Raw genomic sequence first — 24,596 nt, forward strand, 5'->3', positions numbered from 1 at the left:
TTTATCTTTTGTAATTTAACCCTCTTAATTTGTTTACTTTTAAGTTTTAACCCAAAACTTTTCATCTTTTGTAATTTAATCCAAAACTTTTTTATTTACAACTTTGGGCCCCCATACTTTTTATCTTTCGCAAATTTTTCGTTTTACGCTTCTTTCTAAAAATTGCGAGTTAATACGTCAAAACGTGCGTGTGTGGTTCAACGTTTTTGGTCTATTTTTCACATTTGACATGTATGTCGCAACGTGTCTATTTTCCCTCTGTTGCAAGTTCGCCGCAATGGGCGGATCCTACATCGACTTAGTTATTCTTTTCTACGTTATTTTGTGAATTAACACGGCGCAACATGCGTGTGTGGTTCAACGTTTTTACGTCTATTTTTTCCATTTAACAAGTTTGTCGCAACACATGGGTCCTAAATCGACATAGTTCTTTTTTATATGTTATATGTTTCAGTCTTATTTCTTCGTATTAACATGCCGCAACTTAAGTGTTCGTGGTCACTACCAGCGGTATGGCATTGATGTTATTTGGCATCGTTTTAGGCCTCGCCGCAACGCGGGGTGTTTAATTCTAGTTATTATTTAATTGGAACACTAGCAACGATGTGACTTTTCCATGGCTTTCGAATATATACCATCGTCACATTCGTGATTTGCTTATTTTATCTACATTCTGAACCGGCCGTGAAGCCTGGGTGGTAACCCACTAGTCAAAAATAAGTTTTTAATTAAAAATATAATGAATAAAGAATGATCGGGGTACGGTTAAACCCAATGAAACCATTATGAGGTGCGCTGAAAATAGTGAAAGAAGATGGTCTGATGATATGCATTGATATGACATTTACTTTATGATATGCCGGTTAAAATTTTGAAACCATAAGTTTAACTGGAATCACACTTTTAACCATATAATTGGTTCGACACCTTCACACAAAAGGATTTTTTTTTCTTTTCAAATTTCAAAGAGAACAATTTCCACTTGTTGTGCGTGATAATAAATCTATACTATTATAAAAAGGAGAAGTGATGTACAAAAAAGTAATTTGACTAGGGGTACACATTTTTAAGAAGCATGTACAAGGGACTGCAAGCTGATATAAGAGGAAGTTCATCAGATTTTTAAGACGCTCCACGGACAGGCTAGGGATTTCATCCTACATTCATGTCACTAATCAATCTCACCACCGTATGTCCTTTCATCTACCTCCTAAATCCCTATAGAACCAGATGATCGGTCCATCCCTTTTTCATGAACCTTCAATCCCTTGTACGGTGAAGATTGTGGATGATAGCAACGCACACGGTCTGAACAGGATGAGTAATTTTACCTCACTTCATTCCGATTTGACTCTGTTTTCTTCTTTCAAGTATCTGCTCTGAAATCGAGTTTCTACAAACTTCTTGATCCGTTTATCAGGTACGAGTTTGCTCAATTGAGTTATTTTCATTCGAGTTTTGTTATTTGTTTCATCGGCTAATTCGTTTTGATTTGTGTGTTGTGATTTTAGAATGCACACACTTTAACTTCGAATCATAATACTTTTGATTTGTAGGAATTAATAATATAAAAAAGTAAATTAATTGAGTTATATGCAGGATATCTCTCTTCTTCATGGTCTGGGAATCAAATTTGTTCTTGTTCCAGGGAAACATGTACAGATTGATAAGCTTTTAGCTGAAAAGGGTTAGTTATTTTTGGATTAATGGGTAATTTTAAGTGTAGTTTAGTAAATAATGGTGTAGTTTTGTTGAATATATGGTTAATTTGGTAACCAACTCAGGACGTGAACCAAAATACGTTAGAAGATACAGAATTACCGACCCTGATTCGCTCAAGGCCGCGATGGATTTAGCTGGAAGAATCCGGTTGATGATCGAGGCAAAGTTGTCACCAGGGTCGTCTTTATGCGGCATCCGTAGACACGGAGAGAAAAGGCGGTTGCATTCCAGTGTCAGTGTTGCAAGTGGTAATTTTCTTGCTGCCAAGGTAATCGTCTTTCTGTTTCTGGCAAATGTGCAACAAATGAAAAAATTTATGTCGCTCAAGTTATAGTTTTTTGACAGGAAAGAGGAGTTGTCGAAGGCATTCATTATGAAGTAACAGGTGAAGTAAAGAAAGTGGATGTTCATCGCATACGTGAGCAGCTGGATAATGATTCTATTGTGATTTTAAGCAACCTTGGATATTCTAGCTCCGAAGGTGTACTGAATTGCAAGTATGCTATGTAGTTGTTAATAGGTATTTTTTGTTACTGTTTGCCGTGATCTAAACAAATATAAAAATAACAAGATTATCGTCGCTCCATCCCAAGTTTTTTGACCCGAGTAATAAAAATAGGTTTTCGGTGACCCACGATTATGTTGGAGACATAGTTTTGATGCAAAATTTTTAATTATTAATTGATTTTTGTGGTAAATAATAATGCAGCATGTAGGAAGTTGCTACTGCTTGTGCGTTGGCGCTTGGAGCAGAGTAACTTATCTGCATTATCGATGGGCCAATTCTGGATGACTGGGGCTGGTTAATCAGATTTTTGACACTTGAAGATGCTGACATGTTAATACTTAGGCGAGCCAAGCAAAGCGAGATTGCAGGTCCGCTCTTCTCTTCTGCTCCTACACACTGATCGAATAACGAGGATTCCATTTTCCGGTGTCGGTTTCGTCATTACAAGAGTGGTAGGGTTGTTTTCGGAGAGTACAACCGTTACTCCGATTGTTTGGTTGTGATAGAAAAGATGCAAGGGCGGACTAGAGTTCAGGATAGGCGACGAAGCCTTGTATTTGTGGTCCGATCGGAGGTAATATATGGCAAGCGTTGGTGAATCACCCACTAACTTTTTTACTTTTCAAATTGCAGGAATCCAGTCGCACCATAGGTACATCTTCAATGATCAGGCGGTTTCTGATCCCTCACGAAGCACTTTGCTCAAATCGTGCACGCGAAGTCCACTCAGTACAAATAGACGGAACGAAAATCAACTTAGTCGCCACCACCGCTGCCAAGGTGGTATACGATTTTCAGTGTTTTTTAATACGTTAATTGATTTCACTAATTACGTTTGTAGACATTAATTTTCGATTTAGTTCTTCAGATCCCGTAGATTTGAAGTTCTCTAATCTAATGTTTAATTGTAGAAACCAGCAAGATGATTATTTATTTGGGATGATTTTGTTTGATCTAGGAGGCTGAACGTTCAAGATCCTTCAGGTTTACATTCAAATTAAGTTCAGCTTCATATATTTTTGTTAATTCTTAGGTTTTGTCCAGTTTTTGTTACCCGAAGAGTTTGAATTTTGATTAGGTTTTGTTGTGAATTTACGAAGTGATGTAGAAAATGATATTATAAGTGTTAGAACTTGGAACAGGAAGAGGTTTCAGTTGTTTTGAGGTTTAAGTTATTGATTCGCTTTATGAATTTGATGCTAAAGTGATATACGTTTCAGTTTGAGTTAGATGATGATTTTGTTGTAATATTAGGAAGTGTAATTGTCAAATTTAATGTTGGGTTTCAGTCATGTTTACCTAGAGTTCAAAGTTTACTTGGAAGAAAAGGATTGAAATGGTTGTGGCTGTTGTTTAGCTGCTCTCTTTTTGATTTTATCTATTTGGCCCTATACAGATTATGGCATACGCTGAACCTGTACATGGAGTAACGGATGCAAGGCAAGTGACTAATCTTCCTAGAAAACCCCGAGTTCTGCTAGCTGCAAGTGGAACTGTGGCTGCCATAAAATTCGGGAACCTGTGCAGCTGTTTTTCATATTGGGTAGATGTAAAAGCCGTTGCAACACTACCGGCTCTACATTTTATTGATAAAACAACACTCTCGAAAGATGTGATTCTTTATACGGATGAGCATGAATGGTCTTCTTGGTCAAAGATTGGAGATAGGGTGCTCCACATTGAGCTCCGTCAATGGGCTGATGTTGTGGTAATCGCCCTGTTGTCCGCAAATACACTCTCCAAGATAACATATCATGGCGATTTGTACCCTCTTTCCTAGATGTAGCAAATGGGCGGGTTGGGCAATGGGTTATTTTACTACGCGTCGGGTTGGATTGAACAGTAAACATTTTCTTGCCCACTTTCTCTTGTTTTTTATATACATAGTTAATGTTTTTTTGGGTAAAGATATACATAGTTAATGTTATATGATAAATAAACAGTATTTGATAATGGTAATTAGAATTTCTGATATAAATGATTAGGAGGCTGTAAGCATTAAAGGTATACTTTGGTGACTTTCAAGTGTTCAAACCATAACCTGTTTCATTTTAGCTAATTTTATATTTGACCACTAAGGGTAAATCATAAACAAAACCAAGTAAATGGGTCAAAGTTGTGACATCCACTATTTTCTTTTCGACATTTTGTATTCTTATGTCTGGGAAAAAAATACTGGCTTTTTTTTATTCTTATGAAATTGTGTTTAACAATTGGGTGTACATTTCAGCATTTCCTTAACTAATCTATGAACAGTTATAAGGCCTGCAATTTTGGCCAACCGAACATAAAATGAAATACTTGATAAACCAATGGAAAACGAGTAGGTCGTTATAAATTGTCGACACCGCAGCAACGCGCGGGTTCCCCACTAGTATGAGTTAAAGGACAACCATTATTTAAAGTTGGTTTGTTTTTTAGACATCTATCATTTACACATGAGTAGTTGTATGTTGCATTATTCAGAGTTAATGGTAGAGACAAATTAAAACTATTAATTTTAGATAAAGATATTAAACTTACCATTAAAACATTAAATATATATGATATACAAATAAATATTTGGAGATTTACGAAAAAAAAAACTCATCTTATATACGAGCTTCTAAGCCAGTGTGTGTTTATTTATGTCTCTTATATCTTTTATACTTTAAAAGAGTACAAGTCTACAAACAATACCCACTACTCTCTCTTGGCTGAGAAACGCTTGATATATGAAAGGGACAATCTCAATTTTCAACCATGAATTTAAAGAATCTACTAACTTCTTTTATTTTCTGTTCTTCTTCTTCTTCTACTACTATAAAACTGTTACAAGTCTGTGTTTTCTTAACCACCATAACTCTCCCTTCATATTACTTTCACCATTAATTCAAACTCCTTCAAAGTAATCATATGTTTCTTGTTTTCATTTTCATGTTTCACTTTCTTCATCTCTATCTTCATATTTTTGTTTCATTCCTGCTGTGTGTTGTTGTTTTTGTCCTGATATATAGATATAGATATATAAGATAAACATGGATTTCAAGACTTTCATGATCCATAATCTTGTTTGGTTGTAGGATTGTTGCAGGGAATTAGGAACTGATCAAACGAAGGAAGCTTTTGTTTGAATATTAATTGACAGTTTTGCCCTCCAATCAAGGGGTCATGGCTCATAAAGATGATGGACATCCATGTGGGATCTCCATTTTCTTTAAAGATGCTAGGTACTTTTCTATATACCATATATAAATTGTATTATAAAATTACAAATATTATTTTTGATGTTTTTATTATATATTTCAACAAAATTATCTAACTTTAGGATTTATTTCGTAAATTAATATAATAAACTTTCGAATTCCATGACTTAAAAGAAGTTAGTTGAACCAATGGGTGGTGGTCCATTGGCAAAGACAATGTTTTTAAACACCTTGGTAGGGGGAGGTTTTGGGTTCAAGTCCCATAGACGACAGGAGTAATGAAATTTGCCGTTCAAAAAAAAAAAGTTAGTTGAAGAAATGATTGTCTTAAAAACTTCAACACAATTGGTCAATAAGACGTCTCTTACACGCTTATGTTATCCTTCCTTAATTCCGGACCCTTTTGACTGTCACTTGAGTATTACATCATCATCATCTCCTCTCATCTCTCACCTCCATCCTTGAACCAGACTATACCCATCCTCATCTTTCACCCTTTCTAATTTAAAAAAAAAAAAAAAATTAAACAGACAGAGAAAGAGAACATGAGGGGGGGGGGGGGGCGACAAAGGCCACAGGCTTACAATGATTTCATGGGACCAGGGGAGGCGGTGTAGTGTTCCCCTGCTACCCCACCTCAGCACCCTGGGGAGATTCCGCTTGTATAACACATAGCCTTAGTGTGACAAAATTCATCTCGTCCCATTCTGCTTCGTCTTCACCCCCTCTCTAGTTTGAAACAACGAGGTGGTGATCCCGTCCCTCCGGCTGATCTCTTCCCACTCCATCCCGCACAACCTTTTCCTTATTTGTTTATGTTACTAATCGGTATCTAGCCACTGCAAAGGGGTGTAACTTTGTGGTACATAAAGGTAGGGGTGGTGTTCCCGCCAATACCTTATTACACCTCAACCCTGTCTCGTTACTTGTCGCTTTCATACCGTCTACCCGTACAACGCATTTATCTTCGTAAAATCCGAGGAGTGAGATGAAGATGCTAGCCTCGCATACTTAAAATGTATAAAGTACATATAACTAGTTATATATAAAAACTTCTCAGGTTAACTTTTAAACAATAAAAATGAGATACTAAAATAATATCTATCAACCTAGCTCTCGCTTGCTACACTTTTAGAAGAAGCACCTGAAGCTACACCTCTTAACAAAATTACCTTATAATTTCATGAGATGTGACGCTTCACATAATTGAAGTGTTTTCCGCATCTTTACAAATTACACCTACCTCACATCACACCTGAGGCGCATTCCCACAATGGCAGACCTACTCACAAAGGGAGGCAACCACCCCTCTTGAAAAGAAATTAATGGTATATCTACTCAAAAGCCCTGATCGTTCCCTTTAAAACATCACCATTTTAGTCCACTGGTTAACTCTATCCCTTTATTTTGTTAACTAGAAGGGCATTTTGATCATTTTATATGTAATTCTGTTAACTAGGAGGGCAATTCAATCATATAAAATGATCGAATTACCCTTCTAGCTAACATAAAAAATGGACGGAGTTAACCCAATGGACTAAAATGACAACGCTTGAAACTATCTGGACTAAAATGACAATGTTTCAAACCTTTGGACTAAACTGGCAAAATAACGCAAACCACTAAAAAAATTAAAAAAAAAAAGAATATCTAAATCCACCGGTGCATCTCCATGCACGCTTATTTAAACCAACACCCCATGTGCCTTTTTTTCCTATTTTGTGTTCATGAATCTTCTTCATCTGTTCCTCTTTCAATATTGTTAATTCTCAATTGAGTTAATTACTGTTTTCGTCCCTGTGGTTTGTCAAAAATCACTATTTCAGTCCATTAGTTTAAAATTTGCGATTTCAGTCCCTGTGGTTTCACTTTCGTAACCATTTCAGTCCCTGTGGTTTTACTTTCGTAACCATTTCAATCCATTTATTCTGCAAGTACAGGGACTGAAATGGTTACGAGGTGGACTGAAATGGTTACGAAAGTGAAACCACAGGGACTGAAATCGTAATTTTTAAACTAATGGACTGAAATAGTGATTTTTGACAAATCACAGGGATGAAAACAGTAATTAACTCTTCTCAATTTCTATAGTAAACTAAGACCTATAAGTACAACTACCTTTAATGAGGAACATATACGAACATGATCTTTAGATCTAACCGTTTTGTCGAACATATACCTGTCATAAAAACTTTTTTCTCAAACTTCATAAAAATGATAAATAACATCATTAGCACATGTTCAAATTATTATATTTAAAAAATAAAATTATGCAAGAGTGGAACTGCAGGTTAGCATTAAAAATGGATGATCTTGGTGTGGAAATAGCAAAAATAGCATTACCAGCAGCACTTGCTTTGACAGCTGATCCTATTGCCTCTCTTGTTGACACAGCCTTCATCGGTCAAATCGGTAATTTCATTTTGAGTAAACTTCTGTTTTGCTTCATGTGGTTTGGTCGTTTTAACAGTTTTGCCCCAATCCTTTAAAAGTAGCCATTTTACCCTTGATGTTTCGGTGTTGTCACCAGTTTGCTCCCCGCCGCACAACTTTCTCTTTATTGAATGATTTAACTGAGTTAAGAGCCGGGGAGCAAACTGGTGACAAAACAGAAACATCAGGGAGTAAAATGGCTATTTTTAAAGGATTTGAGCAAAACCATTAAAACGACCAAACCACAAGGAGCAAAACGGAAGTTTACTCTTTCATTTTTTAGCTTCAGTCTTAAAGAGTATATTTATAAAATATTTAAATATTACTTAGTTTAAAATACATATATTTAAATATTACTTAGAGATCATGTAGATGTTTTTATGTATGTAACAAGTATACAACATTATATGTTATTCAGGTGCAATCGAACTAGCTGCCGTTGGAGTTTCGATAGCGGTATTCAACCAAGTATCAAGAATCGTGATTTTTCCCCTAGTAAGCATTACAACTTCGTTTGTGGCCGAGGAGGACGCGGTCTCAAACTTGAGTAACGAAAACTTAGAAATGCACGAACAAACGGAAAACAAAATGTTGCTCCAACAGGAACACAAGAGTAATATGTTACAAACACTCATTCCATTATGACATCTAGCATTTTTGTTTCTCATGAAAATCTTTGTTTCAAGATATTTACTCCATTTGTCTCATGTTTTCATATGTTTAGTGACCGAGTCACCCGATACAGAGTCGCTTGTTACAAGCCACAAGAAGAAGCGGATAGCGTCCGCTTCTTCTACTCTAATCATCGGGAGTGTGTTGGGGTTCTTGCAAGCCGCGTTTTTAATCATTGGAGCAAAACCCGTGTTGGGTTTTATGGGGATCAAATCCGTAAGTACAAAAATCCATGTTTATTTTTTAGGGTATGTTTGGCATGGAGCTTTTAGGAGCTTCTATCTTTAATCTTTTAAGAAAAAGCTCCTAATTAATAAAAAGTCTTGTTTGGTTGAAGGAGCTTTAAGCTTTTAGGTTAGGAGCTTGAAGCTTTTGGTTAAAAGCTACTAGTAGTAGCGTTTAGAAGAAGCTACAAGCTTTTAGGGAAAAATTGACTAATTTAACCTCTAAAAATAAGGAACTTTTTAATGCACCAACTTTCTAAATTTTTAGTTATGTCTATTTTGGTCATTTTATACATTTTATTAAAAGCTTCAGCTACTCTACCAAACACCAAATATATCTAAAAAGCTACAGCTACTAGCTACCAGCTACCAGCTACCAGCTTCCAGCTTTCAGCCACCAGTTACTTTTGCCAAACATACCCTTAGTAAGGGTTAAGTTGCTGTACAAATGGAAATTTTTCCCCTACTAATTAAGCACGTATTTTAATCCCATAATCAATAGCAGATTTAGAAGAAGAATTCTAGGGTATCCTAATTTTTTGACTCAGGGGTATCATAATATTTGTTAAGGAATATACAATACATAAAATGGAGAAGATATTGAAGTTTTTGCACTAAATTTGCAGTTCGCTGACAAAGTTGAGAGGTAGCCTAGGCGACCCCTTAATTATATGCCAGCTCTGCCCCTGCCTAGAATCCAAAAAAAATCGTGATTTATACTAGTAGAGTAATACTGTAAAATCACGATATTTTTTTTATTTTTTATTTTTTTAAATTTTGCAATTAAACGTTAATTCTTAAGTAGTAGGGAAAAAAAATTTAAAAAAATTCCTCCTTCACTTCTTACTTTAAGGGTATTTTGTGTGTTAAGACTCATTTGTATTTGATCTTTACACTTATTTTTTAGTAATATGCATTTGTATTTATTTTACAAGTTATAGATACATACATGTATATAAAATGTATGTATGTATAGGACTCTCCGATGTTACATCCCGCACAACAATACCTAAAGTTAAGATCGCTTGGAGCTCCAGCCGTTCTACTTTCATTGGCGATGCAAGGAGTCTTTCGTGGTTTTAAAGACACAAAAACTCCTTTGTACGCCACTGGTAAGTGAAATGACCATATTGCCCTCTTCGTTACTTAATTAATTTCTTGTCTAATAACACTCTAATTTTAGTGGCAGGAGACGTGACAAATATTATTCTAGACCCAATTTTTATGTTTGTTTTTGGTCTTGGGGTTAGTGGTGCAGCCATTGCTCATGTTATGTCTCAGTAAGTGAGCTCTAAAATTGTGTTTTTCCAAGTTCAACAAATAGATTCATTTTGAATAAATATTTATTGATAGTATTATATTTATTGATCTTTTGACACTTGTGTTAGGTACTTGATTTCTGTAATACTATTTTGGAAATTAATAGAAAAGATCGATTTCGTATCACCTACATCTAAACATCTTCAATTCGGTCGATTTCTCAAGAATGGTGAGTCTTGGAATCGTCGAACTAATTTGTATACGATTACAAAAATCGACTCGCTTTTTTCAGATTATGTTTTGGTTTAACTTTTTAACAGGCTTTCTGCTATTGATGAGAGTTATGGCTGTAACATTTTGTGTAACATTGGCTGCATCAATGGCTGCAAGACAAGGGTCAACCACAATGGCTGCATTTCAAGTTTGCTTGCAAGTTTGGCTAGCAACGTCACTTTTAGCCGACGGTTTAGCTGTCGCTGGTCAGGTATTCAACTTACCCCTAGAAATCGGGAAAAAAAAACCAAACCCGCTAGGAATACCATTCATCTCATTCTCTTAAGTTCTGACACTTAATAAACCATTCATCGTCATGTTTATATATTCGAAGGCTATACTTGCAAGTGCGTTTGCTAACACGGATTATGAGAAGGTCACCGCAACTGCTTCAAGAGTTTTGCAGGTAAAGTTTCTGGATCGCGTTTTGCAATATTATGTCGTGATAATTTCAAACTGACTGCATCCATTGGGAATGCAGCTGGGTCTGGTTCTTGGGGTCGTATTGGCGGTTTTCTTAGGGGTCGGGTTACACTTTGGGGCAAGACTGTTTACAAAAGATGTTGGGGTTCTACATCTCATTAGCATCGGCATACCGGTATTACAACTCAATGAAAACTAATCTTTCCACTAATTACAAGTCAACTAACGGTTCAATTCTGTTTCTGTATCAGTTTGTAGCAGCAACTCAACCCATCAATGCGTTGGCCTTTGTTTTTGATGGTGTGAACTTTGGAGCATCTGATTTTGCATATGCAGCATATTCTATGGTAAGCTCATTGACACATTTGGGGCGGAAATTGTGTCAACGACTTGAACATGAACACGAACCATATACTTATTCGTGTAAAGGACGTCAACCCTAACCTGAACACACTTAAAATCATGTAACTCGAACACATCCCATGCAATCCACTTACCTAAACGGGTTGGCGGTTATAACGGGGTGTAAAAAATGAATTAAATGGGTGGGTTGACCTTATAAAACATATATTTTTATTATTATATTAAAAAGGTTAACCCATTAGTAAGTTTAATTAAATGGGTTTAACATGTCAACCCAAACACAACCCGTGTAATTGGAAAGGTTAAATAGGTGAACCAGAACACACACCTCTTATTAAACTATAACAATCCAAAACTTGATTATTCTTCACGTCTTGTCATTTTTATTAAACTACGACAATCCAAAACCTGATCTTATTCGTGTCATTGTCATATTAAACTTTTGTCAGAAATTGCCACCCTTGTTCACAATTCTGGTTTCTACATGTTTGCTCTACTTTCTAAGTCCAAATAAAGGACTTCAAATGGGATAAATCAAATAAGAAGAATGAAACTGCTTCTATTAAGGACTAACAACTGTTATCGAAATTTGAATGTTAGGTTTTGGTTGCTATGGTTAGCATTCTATCGCTATTCATCGCCTCTAGCCATGGATTTGTCGGACTATGGGTTGCTCTTACTTTCTACATGAGTTTGAGAGCATTTGCAGGATTTTGGAGGTATACATTCTTGTCAAGAAAACCGTGAGCCCAAACAAAAGTTTTGGACAATACCAACCTGAAAAAGAGGGCTCATGGGCTATAGGCTAATGACCTAATGTTACTCATTTTTGTGTCTATTTCTCTCTGCAAGCATCTTGAAGTTCGTTCATCATTGTTTTCTTGCAGGATAGGGACAAGAACCGGACCGTGGTGCTTTCTAAAGGGTACATCATAGATTCGCTAGACGACACAGATATTTCATACTTTCATAGCATTATCCATCCCTAAACAAGTTTGGACATCTTAGTAGTGTCTACTACATTTTCATGGTACATGTGTATACTAGTACATCTGTATACTAGTTGCGGTTCTTTGGTTCTTGGAGCCGTTTTGTGAATTCTGTATGTAGTTAAAGACAATACAATACAAGATTTGAAACGTATGCAAGTGTATGTATATTACATGCATGAAGTGTAAACAACTTTGATGTAAAACAACCAAAAATGAAATGACAAAGAGGGGTAAAACGTCTCTTAATATCATCGAAAATTATGAGTAGAAATTCCATGTTCAGATACAAATGGGCATCATGCCATGTATATCGTCTTAACCTACACAATTCTCTATCAAAGTTACAAAAGTATTTGCAAGTTGAAAGAATTCCCGTGAAAATCTTGCAACCAGATTCAAGACCGATAGGATTTAGCCAAAAATGCTACAAACCTCACATTTGTAGAAACCTTTTTCTGATTTTTGTGATTGAGTTATGGTAGTAAATCGGTACTACCTTTAGTCTACCACAAGCCAATGAACTTCCACCAGACTCCACCAACTCCAAGCCAGATGATGATATTGACCACAGAGATGAGAAACCCATAGCCCCACCATTTGGCAAGAGGGACATAGTTGGCTCCATAGAACACAGGGGCTGACCCGATTCCATAGTGGGTCAGACCACCCATGAGGTTGGAGAGGAAGGCTAAGATCATGGCTCCAAATAATGGCGGTGTGCCAAGGGCACTAGCAACCGACAAAAAGGCAGTGAACATGGCACCAATATGAGCAGCTCCACTTGCGAAAAAGTAGTGCGAATAAAAGTATAGAAGTACAAGAATGCCAAAAGACGCTTGCCATTGAAGACCTAGCCCACCAACAAACTGCACAAAAAAAAAAAAAAAAAAATCATCCCATGTTTGTCACTTTATTATAGTTCAAATATATATATTTTGTCTCTTTCAGTACAAATATATGATGTAAATAACATACTTTGACCACCGTTTGACTAAACCAAGAGATGAGGCCATATTTGTTGAGGTACCCAGCCATTGCGATGAGTGCAGCAAACCATGTAAGGGTATCCCATGCAACAGCTTCACCTAAGCATTCCTTCCATGTTACGACTCCGGTTATAAGGAGGACGGATAGTCCAAGAATGGCAGCCGTAACGGCATCAACGTTAAGCATTCCTCCAAATATCCACAGACCAACCTAATTCAACAATCAAAACGAGAAGGTTTCATCACTTTAACTTACAAATTCAAGAAACATAGTTCTCAAGACGCTTTCTTTCAAGATCAAGAATATTGAGTCCAGGGTCTAAAAGAACTTGCAGCTCTAAACCTTAAAAAGTTAATCTTATCGACTACTATTGGTAATGAAGTTCCAAAACTAACCAATGCTAGAGTATTATTGACAATTCAATATAACAAAACTGTATACGAGTTCGGTTATCATACCGTAAGAAGCAAAGTTCCCGCCATAATAATTTCATTCTTGGTCATCGGCCCCATCTTCTCCAGCTTCTCTTTCGCCAGCTTAGGCGCATCAGGACTACTCTTCACAGTCGGCGGATAAATCACATACAAAATAAGCGGCACAACAATCAACGAAACAATCCCAGGCACAATCGCAGCCACAGCCCAATCAGTCCACCCAATCGTCTGCTTAATCGTATTAAACGTCAAATTCGCACTCAAGGGATTCGCAGCCATAGCCGTCAAGAACATACTTGAACTAATAACCGACGTCTGGAAACAAGTCAACATCAACCAAGACCCTAACTTATGCTCAGTCCCATCCCCCACATTACTCCCACAAGCAACACATAACGACTTAACCAAAGGCAAAAATATCCCCCCTGCTCTAGCTGAAACCGACGGAATCGCAGGCGCTAACAACGCCTCACTAAACACCAAACTATACCCTAACCCTAACGACGAGCTACCAAACAGTTTAACAAACTGATAAGCAATTCTGTTACCTAATCCAGTTTTAATGAATCCTCTAGCGAAGAAAAACGCAAGAGCAATTAACCACGGGATCGGATCACCGAAAGCCGAAAATGCAGCTGCAAATGTTAGGGTTTTGGTGAGAACACACGCACCTAGACCTAATAACGCTACAGCACCGAGCGGCAGCGGCTGTGTGATGATTCCGACGATCGTTGCGAGAAATATCGCCAGTAACTGCCACGCGTTCTTCGAAACTCCTGCCGGTACCGGAACAAACCACAGGATTACACCGGTCGCGATTGAAGCGATTAGCGGCTTCATCGCCGCTCCTTGCCATGGTACCGGCGCCGGCGCCGGAGCATCCGGTTTCGCCGGAACTGCTGCCGCTGATGCTTTTACGGTGAAAACAGGGTTTCTGATCGTCGATTTGAGTTTTAGCGACGGTAATCGGAGGTGTTGTGGACCGTTGGATCGGTGGAGATTGAACGCCGGAGATTGTTTGGTGGAGAGACGGTGGTTAACGGTGGTTGGTGACCGGAACCCTAGGTTAACGGAGGTGGTTAGAGCTAGTGACGCCATCGTTACGGCGAAACGACGGCGTTTTGCAGGACTAAAGGCGGGATCAGGGATCTGTTTGTGTGTGGTTAGAATAAGTGAACGAGTGGAGTTGAAGTGGTGAAGTTTATTTAAGTGAGTGTGTGATTGAATGTCAGCCACTGGATTTGGATTTGGGATCGGACGGATGAAAATGGTGGGTTAGTTGGCATCGTTTTGTCCGTTGAAAGATTTTAATGTTTACGCCTGTGCCCTTTGAGTTCAACGAAGAAAGGGTTATGTCATATGTGGCTATGACACATGTAAATCCGCCTAAATAAACCACCACTACAAATCGAGATCGAGATTGGATATCCAGAAAAAAGAATCTTTAAGAGCATGCACAATGTGCATAAAATTGCATGAGTCCGGATCTAGTCATTAGTTCCGGACGAGGACTTTGATCTTTGCCACAGTGTGAGTGGCATTCGGCTTGAAAGTCCGGTTCTAAAGTCCGGAATTCCGGACACTGGTTGCGGACTTGATGCGGGCTCGTTCAAAGTCCAGAAGTCTGAAATCTGATGTAACATTGTGAATGATCTTAGAATCTCTAATCTAGTTTTTTCCCGACCTGTCATTTTACTGGGGGTAATCAGAGAGCTTGACTAAACTTTTAGGTGGGGCAATCACGATTTTTACCTAAAAACAATACTAATTTTTTAAGGGAGACGGCTCCCCTTTGCTCTTCAAGTGGGTACGCCTCTACCGGTTCGATTTTACAGTAAAACCAAAAACTGAAATCGAAACGTTCTGTTTTCAGTTTTTGAAACCCGTTTGGTTTCTAGTTTTTTTGTTTTTTTTGTTTTTGGTTTTATTTAGGTTTTTGGAACAAAATTACTTAAGATTTGAAAATAAAAGGTATAATCCAAAATTTAAGAATCTTTGTTAGATGTTTCCATTTATGTTAATATATTTAAGTTTTTAATGCATATCGTTCACATAAACCTAACCTTCTAATATGTTTCAATGTTTATCCAAAGTTTTACTTAAGACATTTTCTTTTATAATATTTTGAAAATTATTTTAATTTTATATTACATTTTGTTATTTCTTGTAGGTTGAAAGTACATTTTGATTTCCAAAGGGATTTTCCCCTCTATCATAGATGCATATTTTTGTTGTTCATGCTTAACTTATTTTTGTTGTTCATGATGTTTATACAAGCTTGCATTGTTTTCCGACAAAATTTGAAGTTATGGCCCGATAATCTAATTCAACCATACTTCTTTGTCTTGTTATTGAAAGATAGGTATACATATAAACCACATAACATGCGACCCTTGTTGCTTGTTATTTGTCTTGTTACTTTTATTCATGGTTTCACTCAACCTCTCTTTTGATATCTAAAAGCATACAATATTATATCATACATAACTAGCAATGTTCAACTAGCTCGTGACTCAAAACTCACTAGAAATTGGACTGGTTCATAGACAAGCCGAGCCAAGCTCGCTTGGCTTGTAAACGACCTAATGCATCACTCACATACTTTTTAGTTAAGTTATTGAGTAAATTACAAAAAATCGTCCTTTATGTTCACACCAAATTGCAAACTATGTCCTTTATCTTTAAAACATAAAAAAACGTACTCGATGTTTGCAAAACCTTGCATGTTATGTCTTTTAGCCCTAACTAAGTTAATTTTGATGGTTAAATTTAACTAAGTGGACCCCATGTAAGGGCAAATTAGTCTTTTTATCATATGTATTTATATAAAACAATATTAAAATCAATTTGACCAGATCTCTCCCTCCTCCCTCTCTCTCTCTCTCTCTCTCTCACACACACACACACCCACCACTGTCACCAACACCATCTACACACCATCACCACTGCACCTCCACTATCATCACCGCACTTCCACCACCGTTAACGACTGTACCTCCATCATCACCACCGAACCTCCACCACCGCACCTCCACCACCGCACCTCCACTCTTGCTGCAAAACCCCCACCACCGGTGGCCGACCACCGCTGCACAAACCCAACCACCGCACCTCCACCATCACCACCGCACCTCCACCACCGTCAACACCTCCACCACCGCCCAACCCCCAACCCCAACCCACATATTCAGATCTGAATATTACACCACCACTAAATCAAGATGCCACCACTGATCCCTAACAAACCACAATCCAAATTCAAACCCTAATTTACATTTAAGCTATTAACCCCAAACAAACCCCCAATTCAAACACAACAAAAAACTCCGGCCCCCACATATTCACTCACCACTAACACAGCCCTAAAGAGACAACGACGAATGGCCAACGGGATTTCAAGCTCAAGCGGCCGCCCCGTTTGCTGAATCAAGGTGGATAAACGATGGTGGTGGTGGCGATGACGGGACCTGGTTCGGTAGGGTGGTGGTGTGCTTGTAATGGTGATGGTTGGGCGGTGGTGGTGGTGGTGGTGCTTGTAGTTGTGGCAGTTGGGTGGTGGTGGTGCTTGTAGTGGTGGCGACTGAGAGAGAGAGAGAGAGAGAGAGAGAGAGAGAGAAAACGCAGGAGTGTATTTGTAGAGAGAGAAAGGGTTTGGTGGGATGGCTGGGTTTTATTTGTTTTTAAAAATAAAAATATTTATTAAATTTCTTTAAAATTAGATAAAAAGACTAATTTGCCCTTACATGGGGTCCACTTGGTCAAATTTAACAATTAAAATTAACTTTGTTAGAGCTAAAAGACATAACGTGCAAAGTTTTGCAAACATCGATTACGTTTTTTGCATGTTTTGAAGATAAAGGACATAGTTTGCAATTTGGTGCGAACATAAAGGACGATTTTTGTAATTTACTCTTAAGTTATTATATATGTGCGTTGATTATTAGGCACGTGATCATATATCCACATTTCTCTGAGATCGGTTCATTGCTTAAAATCATTAGTTCAAATTTTGTTCCCTTGCAACTCCGTTTTTGGAAACGATCACAAGAAAATAAAACAATATTATCAAATCAAAACAAGTCGAATGCAACTTTAGTTTTCAGTTCAGTTTCGTGAATCGGGTCAAGTTAACTTGGCTCGGCTTATAAAAGAGTTGATCTTGGATCATTTCAACTCGACACTTGAACATCCTAATACCATTGGGTTTATTTTTAAGATTCTCATTTTGTGATCCCAAATGTGTGGTGATTAATCCAAATGAAATAAATCAATAATGAGGGTGACCCGTGACGGGTGTGAACCAAGTGGAATTTACGATTCACTTGAACACAAAAATAAGTACGTGAAACAAAAATTTAATAGTGTGTATATATATATATATATATATATAGGACAAAAATCCGTTAGGAACCACCCTTTATTGCGAGAACCGCGAGAACCAATGTGAACACAACCAAAATTGCCTAAAAATAGCTAAAAAACACACAAATTTTTTTTTTATATTTTTTATATAAAAATCGCTACTTTTAGTAGCCAAAAATTTTTGGCTACTAAAAGTAGCGATTTTAACATAAAAAATATAAAAAAAATTAGATTTTTTTTTATTTTTTAAGATTTTTTTTAGGTTTTTTGGGGGTTTAGTTTTTAGAATTTGGGGAATTGGTCTGTAATAATCCCACCTAGACCTTATTGGCCATTAATAATCCCACCTCAGAATATTCCCCCACCAGTCCCACCTTTCACCTATTTTTCCTACAATGGTCCCCCGTTAAAAAAACTTAACGGAGTTAAGCTTTTTTTCCAAATTACAGACAGATTTTTTAGGGCTTTGGATCAGAACGACGATACGAGTCCATTGATGTAAAACTTGCCTCGAAACGGTGCTCAAAGTGACTTGATTTTGGTTAATTGGAAATTTAAACACCCGAATTGAAGTGCCGTTTTCATCGTTTGGAGCACCGTTTCGAGGCAAGTTTTACATCAATGAACTCGTATCGTCGTTCTAATCAAAAGCCCTAAAAAATCTGTTTGTAATTTGGAAAAAAGCTTAACCCCGTTAAGTTTTTCTAACGGGGGACCATTGTAGGAAAAATAGGTGGAAGGTGGGACTGTTGTGGGGAATATTCTGAGGTGGGATTATTAATGGCCAATAAGGTCTAAGTGGGATTATTACAGACCAATTTCCCTTAGAATTTTAGTTTGGGTGGGGGGTTTAGGTTTTGGGGGGGTGGGGGAGGGGGAGGGGGGTTTAGGTTTTTGGGTGGGTGTGTGTGTGTGGGGGGGGGGTTAGGTTTTTTTTTAGGTTTTTTGGGAAGTTTTAGTTTTTAGCATTTAGCTTGGGGGGGGTTAGGTTTTTTTTTTTTTTTTTTTTTGGAAAGGGGGGGGGTGGGGGTGTTTAGGTTTTTGGGGGGTGGGGGTTAGGTTTTTTTAGGGTTTTTTTTAGGTTGTGTTCACATTGGTTCTCGCAATAAAGGTGGTTCTCGCATGAACCTTACCCTATATATATATATATATATATATATATATAGAGAGAGAGAGAGAGAAAGAGAGTATAGTTATTGTAAAAAGGGTGTGTTTTGTGAGAAGTGTAGGAAGAAATCTACACACTTTGATCTATAATCTAATGGTTGAGATTATAATGACAAAATTGTAAATAGTGTTTACCATTAAAATAATTAATTTTCTATATTAAGGGTATAAAGGTAAATTTAACATTTTTAAATTTAAAAACCTACAAGCAATGCACATGCAAGTTCCCCCAGTCTTTTTTAAACATCAATAACCTTTTATATGTAACTTTTTTTCAAAAAAATTACACCGTATTTTTCTATCTTTAATATGAGTACCATATTGCTATACTTATATAGAGAAAAAAGTTTACGTTTCGATCGTATGTTTTAGTCCATGATGTTTTGTCTATATTGTTTTAATTATATAGTGATTCAAGATGTTGTGTTTTACAGAAAATCACCATAAACGTATATAAGACACCATAACATTGCAAATATTATTTCATTCAATTTTGTTTTCTATGGTGTTTTATTTTACAAGACACCATAATCTGTTTTGAATACCTAAAATAAAACACCATAGAAAACAAGACTAAAAGATTGAATGTAAATTGTATTTGCAATGTTATGATGTCTTATATACGTTCATGGTGTTTTACTGTAAAACACAACGCCTTGAATCACTATACAATTAAAACAACATAGAGAAAACACCATCGACTAAAACATCCGATTGAAACGTAATTTTTTTTCTCTATATAAGTATAGCAACATGGTGCTTATATTAAAAATGAAAAACACTCGTTATTATGGTTTAAATTTTGTATAAAAAGTTATTGATGTTTAAAAATAACGGAGGGGAACTTGCATGTGCATTGCATGTGAGTTTTTGAATTATATCTTTAATTAAGTTTTTTTATTAAATTACTTATTTGTCCTTATCCTAATAAATTAAATAATGACATGTGTCCTCATCATGTTTTTTTCTTATTCTTCTCACAAATTTCATATTTTTTACAGGGTTCTAATCCTATAGTGTTCACTCTAGAACCTCACCCTATATATATATATATATATATATATATATATATATATGAGAAGGATCCGTTAAGAACCACCCTTTATTGCGAGAACCGCGAGAACCAATGTGAACACAACAAAAAATAGCAAAAAAACACACAAAATTTTTTTAATATTTTTTATAAAAAAATCGCTACTTTTAGTAGCCAAAACAAAATTTATTAAATTTTTTTTGCTACTAAAAGTAGCGATTTTAGTGTAAAAAATATTAAAAAAAATTGTGTGTTTTTTAATTTTTTAGGTTTTTTTGGGGGTTTAGTTTTTAGCATTTTAGCTTTGGGGGTGGGGGGTTTAGGTTTTTTTGTTGGGGGGGGGGGGGGTTAGGTTTTTTTTTAGGTTTTGTTAGCTATTTTAGGTTGTGTTCACATTGGTTCTCGCAATAAAGGGTGGTTCCTTTATTGCGAGAACCGCGAAAACCAATGTGAACACAATAAAAAATAGCTAAAAAACACACAAATTTTTTTTAACATTTTTTATAGAAAAATAGCGATTTTAATGTAAAAAATATTAAAAAAAAATTGTGTGTTTTTTTTATTTTTTAGATTTTTTAAGGTTTTTTGGGGGTTTAGTTTTTTGCATTTTAGCTTTGGGGGGGGGGGGTTAGGTTTCTGTTTTTTTTTTTTTTTTTTGGGGGGGGGTGGGGGTTAGGTTTTTTTAAGGTTTTTTTAGCTATTTTAGGTTGTGTTCACATTGGTTCTCGTGGTTTTCACAATAAAGGTGGTTCTCGCATGAACCTTACCCTATATATATATATATATATATATATATATAGAAGTACTTATCACATGTTCTCAATTACTTCAAGTGGTAAATTTTATTAGTTTCTTATATCAAAAGAATTTTTTTGAAGTCCCAGTACATACAATGTGTGAAGTTTTATACACATTTAGACACTTTGCCGGTTATTATAATTAGTATCTATATCTATATATATATATATATATATATATATTAATAAATGAAAAGGATTTGGGTCATGTGGCATGTGATGGTGGAACAATTTGATGAGGTGGCATGTTATGGTGGAGGATTTAGGTGGGAATGCATATTATTAACTCTCATCAATTACAAGCGGGATCCGTTTTTTACTTGGGTTGGAATATTCAATTCGGGTCACCCAAAATGGATCTTATATATTGTTTTCCAAAACCCTAGACAAAGCCTCCATCTACGTTCTGCCTCTGATCCATACTCCATTCTGGTTCCTGTTCGAACAAGCATCGGGTATGTTCAATCTTCCTACTACCAAATTTTCTTTCAATTAAATTCATTCGGTCTAATAGTTGTCTAATTCGTTGTTGTGGTGTATTTCTTGGTTCAAATTTGGTGGCCACGATGATCGGAAATGGTGGTGGTGGTCGCCTAAAAAATCGGATATGATGCTATGGTGGTTTCACACCACCGTATCACCGCCACTTCTTTGTTAATCGATTGGCTTCAACCCTAATCTCTTCTTCAGTCGGCTTCAAGGTTTCTCTCTCCATCAATTTCTCACTCATCTCCATCGATTTCAAGGTATTTGGTTTATCATTGATTTGTTGACGTTTATTACTTTGTAAGCTTTTTCATTTTTGTTTGTATCTAGGTTAGAAGTTCAAGCATAGAACATGATGTTACTTTGAATCATATGATTTATGTTTCAGATTTATTCATTTGTTCATCGTTTAGGGTTTAAAAAAATCACAATCCAAGAAACATGAACTTTTTGATGTTTACCGATGTGAAATTACGATTCGTATTTCAAATATGTGAGACGAACACAGGCGATGGTGCCGGGATATTCGTGGTTCGATTTGGTGAGGGTTTTTTTAATTTCTTTTGGTTCAATTTGGTGATGTTTTTTTATTTATTTTGGTTCAATTTCGTTAGTTAGTTTTTGGGAGTACACATATTCTGTCTTTATTAATATTGAAATTGTTAATAGGTTTTGTTTTTGCATCTGGTGATTATTTGGTTATTTTGGAGCCTTAGGATTTCAGAACTATGGATTAACATAACAAACGATCTATTTAATGCTCTTTTGTCATCTCATTTAACAGGTGTTTATCCTTTATTAATGGTGACTGGTTTCATCCTTATAAGTTGAGAAGGTATGCTTTCAGCCTCCAAGTTTTCATTTAAAAGATCCAAATACCGTATTTGAAAAGGATCGATTCAAGTTTTTACATTCTTATATTAATTGCTAGGTTTTCTGATCGGCTCTCCACAAATGAAGTGAAAAAGAAGTCATATACTTAAACAAGTTCTTTTATATTAGATTTTAGATGCGAAAAGTATGTGAGTAAGGAAAAAGCAGCTCGTGGTAGTGGGAGAACTCATTTCACAAAGGGAATCATATGCTCCACAACCTACCGATACACCTTAAGATTCAAAGATTCGACATGAACCAACGCTCTTAAGAGTTAAGATGGTAAACCAGAGCCAATGCATGAGTATAAACCAGCCGGAAGAGCTCTTAAAATTTAGTTGTGAGTTTTGCATCCTCTTAAACATTTTCATCTTTTGTCTTATGATTATAACATGAGATATAGCTTTAGGCATGATCTTTGTGCAGAGTATTAACAATGTGTCATGAAAACATGGAAAATTTAATACATAAATGACTATAAAGGCATGTTTTGCATAGTATAACGATCTTTCTTTTTTAACAGCGCCAAACGTATGCATATTGTCTTAAATAAAAGCATTTACATTCTACTAAAGGACATGATGGTGTGGGTCACCAAATGTTAATGCTCAAGAAGACAAGCCAGCTTTTGAAACAGGTCAGAACACCTTCTTTTTCGACTTGTGAGGTTTTAAAGTTGTGATGTTAGTAGATCTAATGGGGATAAAAATTAGGCTGGCAACTAAGCAGATCATGAAGGAGATGAAATCTATGGCAGTTGGGTTTTGTAATTGTGGTGTGACTGCGGTTCATGGTTGTAGGAGGTGTTACTCGGAGATCACTGACTGGTTGCTACGAGCATGTTACAACTATTGTATTTGCACGACCAAGTGGATTAATCTAAAACAAATCCCCGCAGGTACGTAGTTCAAGAAAATATTTTATTTTTCAAGCACAGGTGACCATGGGTTGGTTTAGTTTGGTTATGGGTTAAAAAGGAAACTATAGCTGGTGTTTTGTATGTAACAAAGAGATATTCAGACCATATAAATAGAATTTAGACTTGTGTAGAGATTTTTAAATTATATTTTTTATTTGTATAACTAGATTTGTAATTGTAATGGTCATTAAGGCATTATAATTTATATAATTAGTATATTTTATAGAGAATTAGATCATCAATGTAGCCTTACAATCGGTGATTAACAATTAAAATGGCAATTATTTTTTTATTTGCTGTATCCTTATTTATTAATTCAATTTTAAAATTGCACATAAATGTTAATTAATGATATTGCTAATGCTAATTTAAACTTTCCAAAAAAAACACATTAATTAGTCAAATTAAAACTTTCTGATGGTCAATAAAAAATTGATATAAATATGAAAACTTTTCTTTATCTTATATATCGTTAACTAATTTAATTAATTATATGTCATTTTTTAACCTTTTTATATCTTTAACTAATTTAATTAATTATATGCTAATTTTTAACTTTTTTTATTTGAAATACTAACAATCTTTAACTACTTTCCAATTAAAACGAATGCTTTCCCTTTAAAAATCTACTCATCCAATTCAAACTTCATAAATACTTTGTCATATACTGAAAACTCTCTTTTTATATAATGAAAACTCTTTTTTTTCTAAGAAAAACATACATATAAGGTTGAGTTGTGTTAAAAAGAAAAATGATATAGCCTAAAGATTGTAAAAAGGAAAAGAACACATGGTATCTTAATTGTTTAGGCATGTTTCCGAGCTTTTTTTGTGTTAACATGGTATTAGATTTGTTTATTTTTTAACATGGTGTCAGCATAAAACACCATACCTAAAAAATTAAGACATCATATGTTAATTTATTTTTAACACTTTTTAGGCTATCCTAAACCTATATTATATTTTTTAGGCAAGAGGTTGGGATCACCAATACACATCCTAACCCCGCCCAGGCCACTTGGTTGCCATTCCTATTTAGGACTTAGAAGAGAATAAGAGATGAGTCTATTGAAAGCTAGCCCATCAACTAATAGATATACATGTGAATATTAGGAAAATATGCACCTCTTATTAGTCAACCTGCTTTTTTATATACTTTTTGTGAACATATGTTTCACTGGGAGTTTACTTACCTTGTGATGTTATTTAAAGTTTGTCTCTTAATTTGCAGATGTATAGTGATGGCCGTAGCAAGAAATTCTAGATGGCTCTGAGAAAGAGTAACTGTTGTTTGTCTGAAGACACCTTAATTCTTAATAAAAGTAAAAAATATATAATGTTTTATATTTCAATGCATTTTAATTATATTTTCACTTTGTCAATAAGTAATTTATGTAATGTGTTACTTTTGTATTTATATTATTTATACACTTTGTGATAATGTAGATTAAATTGTCATGACTGCAGTGGTGTAGTTTTAATT

General features: G+C 35.8%; 2 protein-coding genes and 2 long non-coding RNA genes across 7 annotated transcripts; 3 read left to right on the top strand and 1 right to left on the bottom strand.

Moving 5' to 3' along the window:
* The first annotated feature begins 1,090 nt into the window (after positions 1-1,090).
* LOC110898780 lies at positions 1,091-4,137 on the top strand. 2 transcript variants are annotated; one of them, XR_004860223.1, is made up of 6 exons: positions 1,091-1,420; positions 1,600-1,687; positions 1,785-1,990; positions 2,068-2,242; positions 2,432-3,010; positions 3,627-4,137. It is a non-coding gene; the product is annotated as an uncharacterized LOC110898780 (long non-coding RNA). The 2 variants fall into 2 exon arrangements; XR_004860224.1 differs by having other exon boundaries at positions 2,068-2,219.
* An 819-nt stretch (positions 4,138-4,956) lies between these two features.
* LOC110898782 (protein DETOXIFICATION 42) lies at positions 4,957-12,313 on the top strand. The gene is made up of 14 exons (XM_022145626.2): positions 4,957-5,117; positions 5,293-5,439; positions 7,706-7,827; positions 8,267-8,461; positions 8,573-8,736; positions 9,721-9,856; positions 9,928-10,024; positions 10,133-10,233; positions 10,325-10,488; positions 10,612-10,683; positions 10,759-10,875; positions 10,952-11,047; positions 11,664-11,782; positions 11,951-12,313. Exons 2-14 carry the CDS (start codon positions 5,381-5,383, stop codon positions 11,997-11,999), a joined length of 1,491 nt encoding a protein of 496 aa, XP_022001318.1. The 5' UTR covers positions 4,957-5,117; positions 5,293-5,380; the 3' UTR covers positions 12,000-12,313.
* Positions 12,269-14,850, bottom strand: LOC110898781 (dicarboxylate transporter 1, chloroplastic). The gene is made up of 3 exons (XM_022145624.2): positions 13,501-14,850; positions 13,031-13,252; positions 12,269-12,921 (listed from the first exon to the last, which is right to left on the bottom strand). Exons 1-3 carry the CDS (start codon positions 14,572-14,574, stop codon positions 12,559-12,561), a joined length of 1,659 nt encoding a protein of 552 aa, XP_022001316.1. The 5' UTR covers positions 14,575-14,850; the 3' UTR covers positions 12,269-12,558.
* A 6,364-nt stretch (positions 14,851-21,214) lies between these two features.
* LOC110903034 lies at positions 21,215-24,574 on the top strand. Of its 3 annotated transcripts, none has more exons than XR_004860238.1 (7): positions 21,215-21,581; positions 21,710-21,862; positions 22,106-22,156; positions 22,253-22,534; positions 22,718-22,831; positions 22,908-23,092; positions 24,345-24,574. It is a non-coding gene; the product is annotated as an uncharacterized LOC110903034 (long non-coding RNA). The 3 variants fall into 3 exon arrangements; XR_004860233.1 differs by having other exon boundaries at positions 21,735-21,862; XR_002571615.2 differs by lacking the exon at positions 21,710-21,862 and having other exon boundaries at positions 21,218-21,581.
* The last annotated feature ends 22 nt before the right edge of the window (positions 24,575-24,596 follow it).

The sequence above is a fragment of the Helianthus annuus genome, chromosome 1 (genome assembly GCF_002127325.2).
Source record: "Helianthus annuus cultivar XRQ/B chromosome 1, HanXRQr2.0-SUNRISE, whole genome shotgun sequence".
Taxonomy (NCBI): Eukaryota; Viridiplantae; Streptophyta; class Magnoliopsida; order Asterales; family Asteraceae; genus Helianthus; species Helianthus annuus.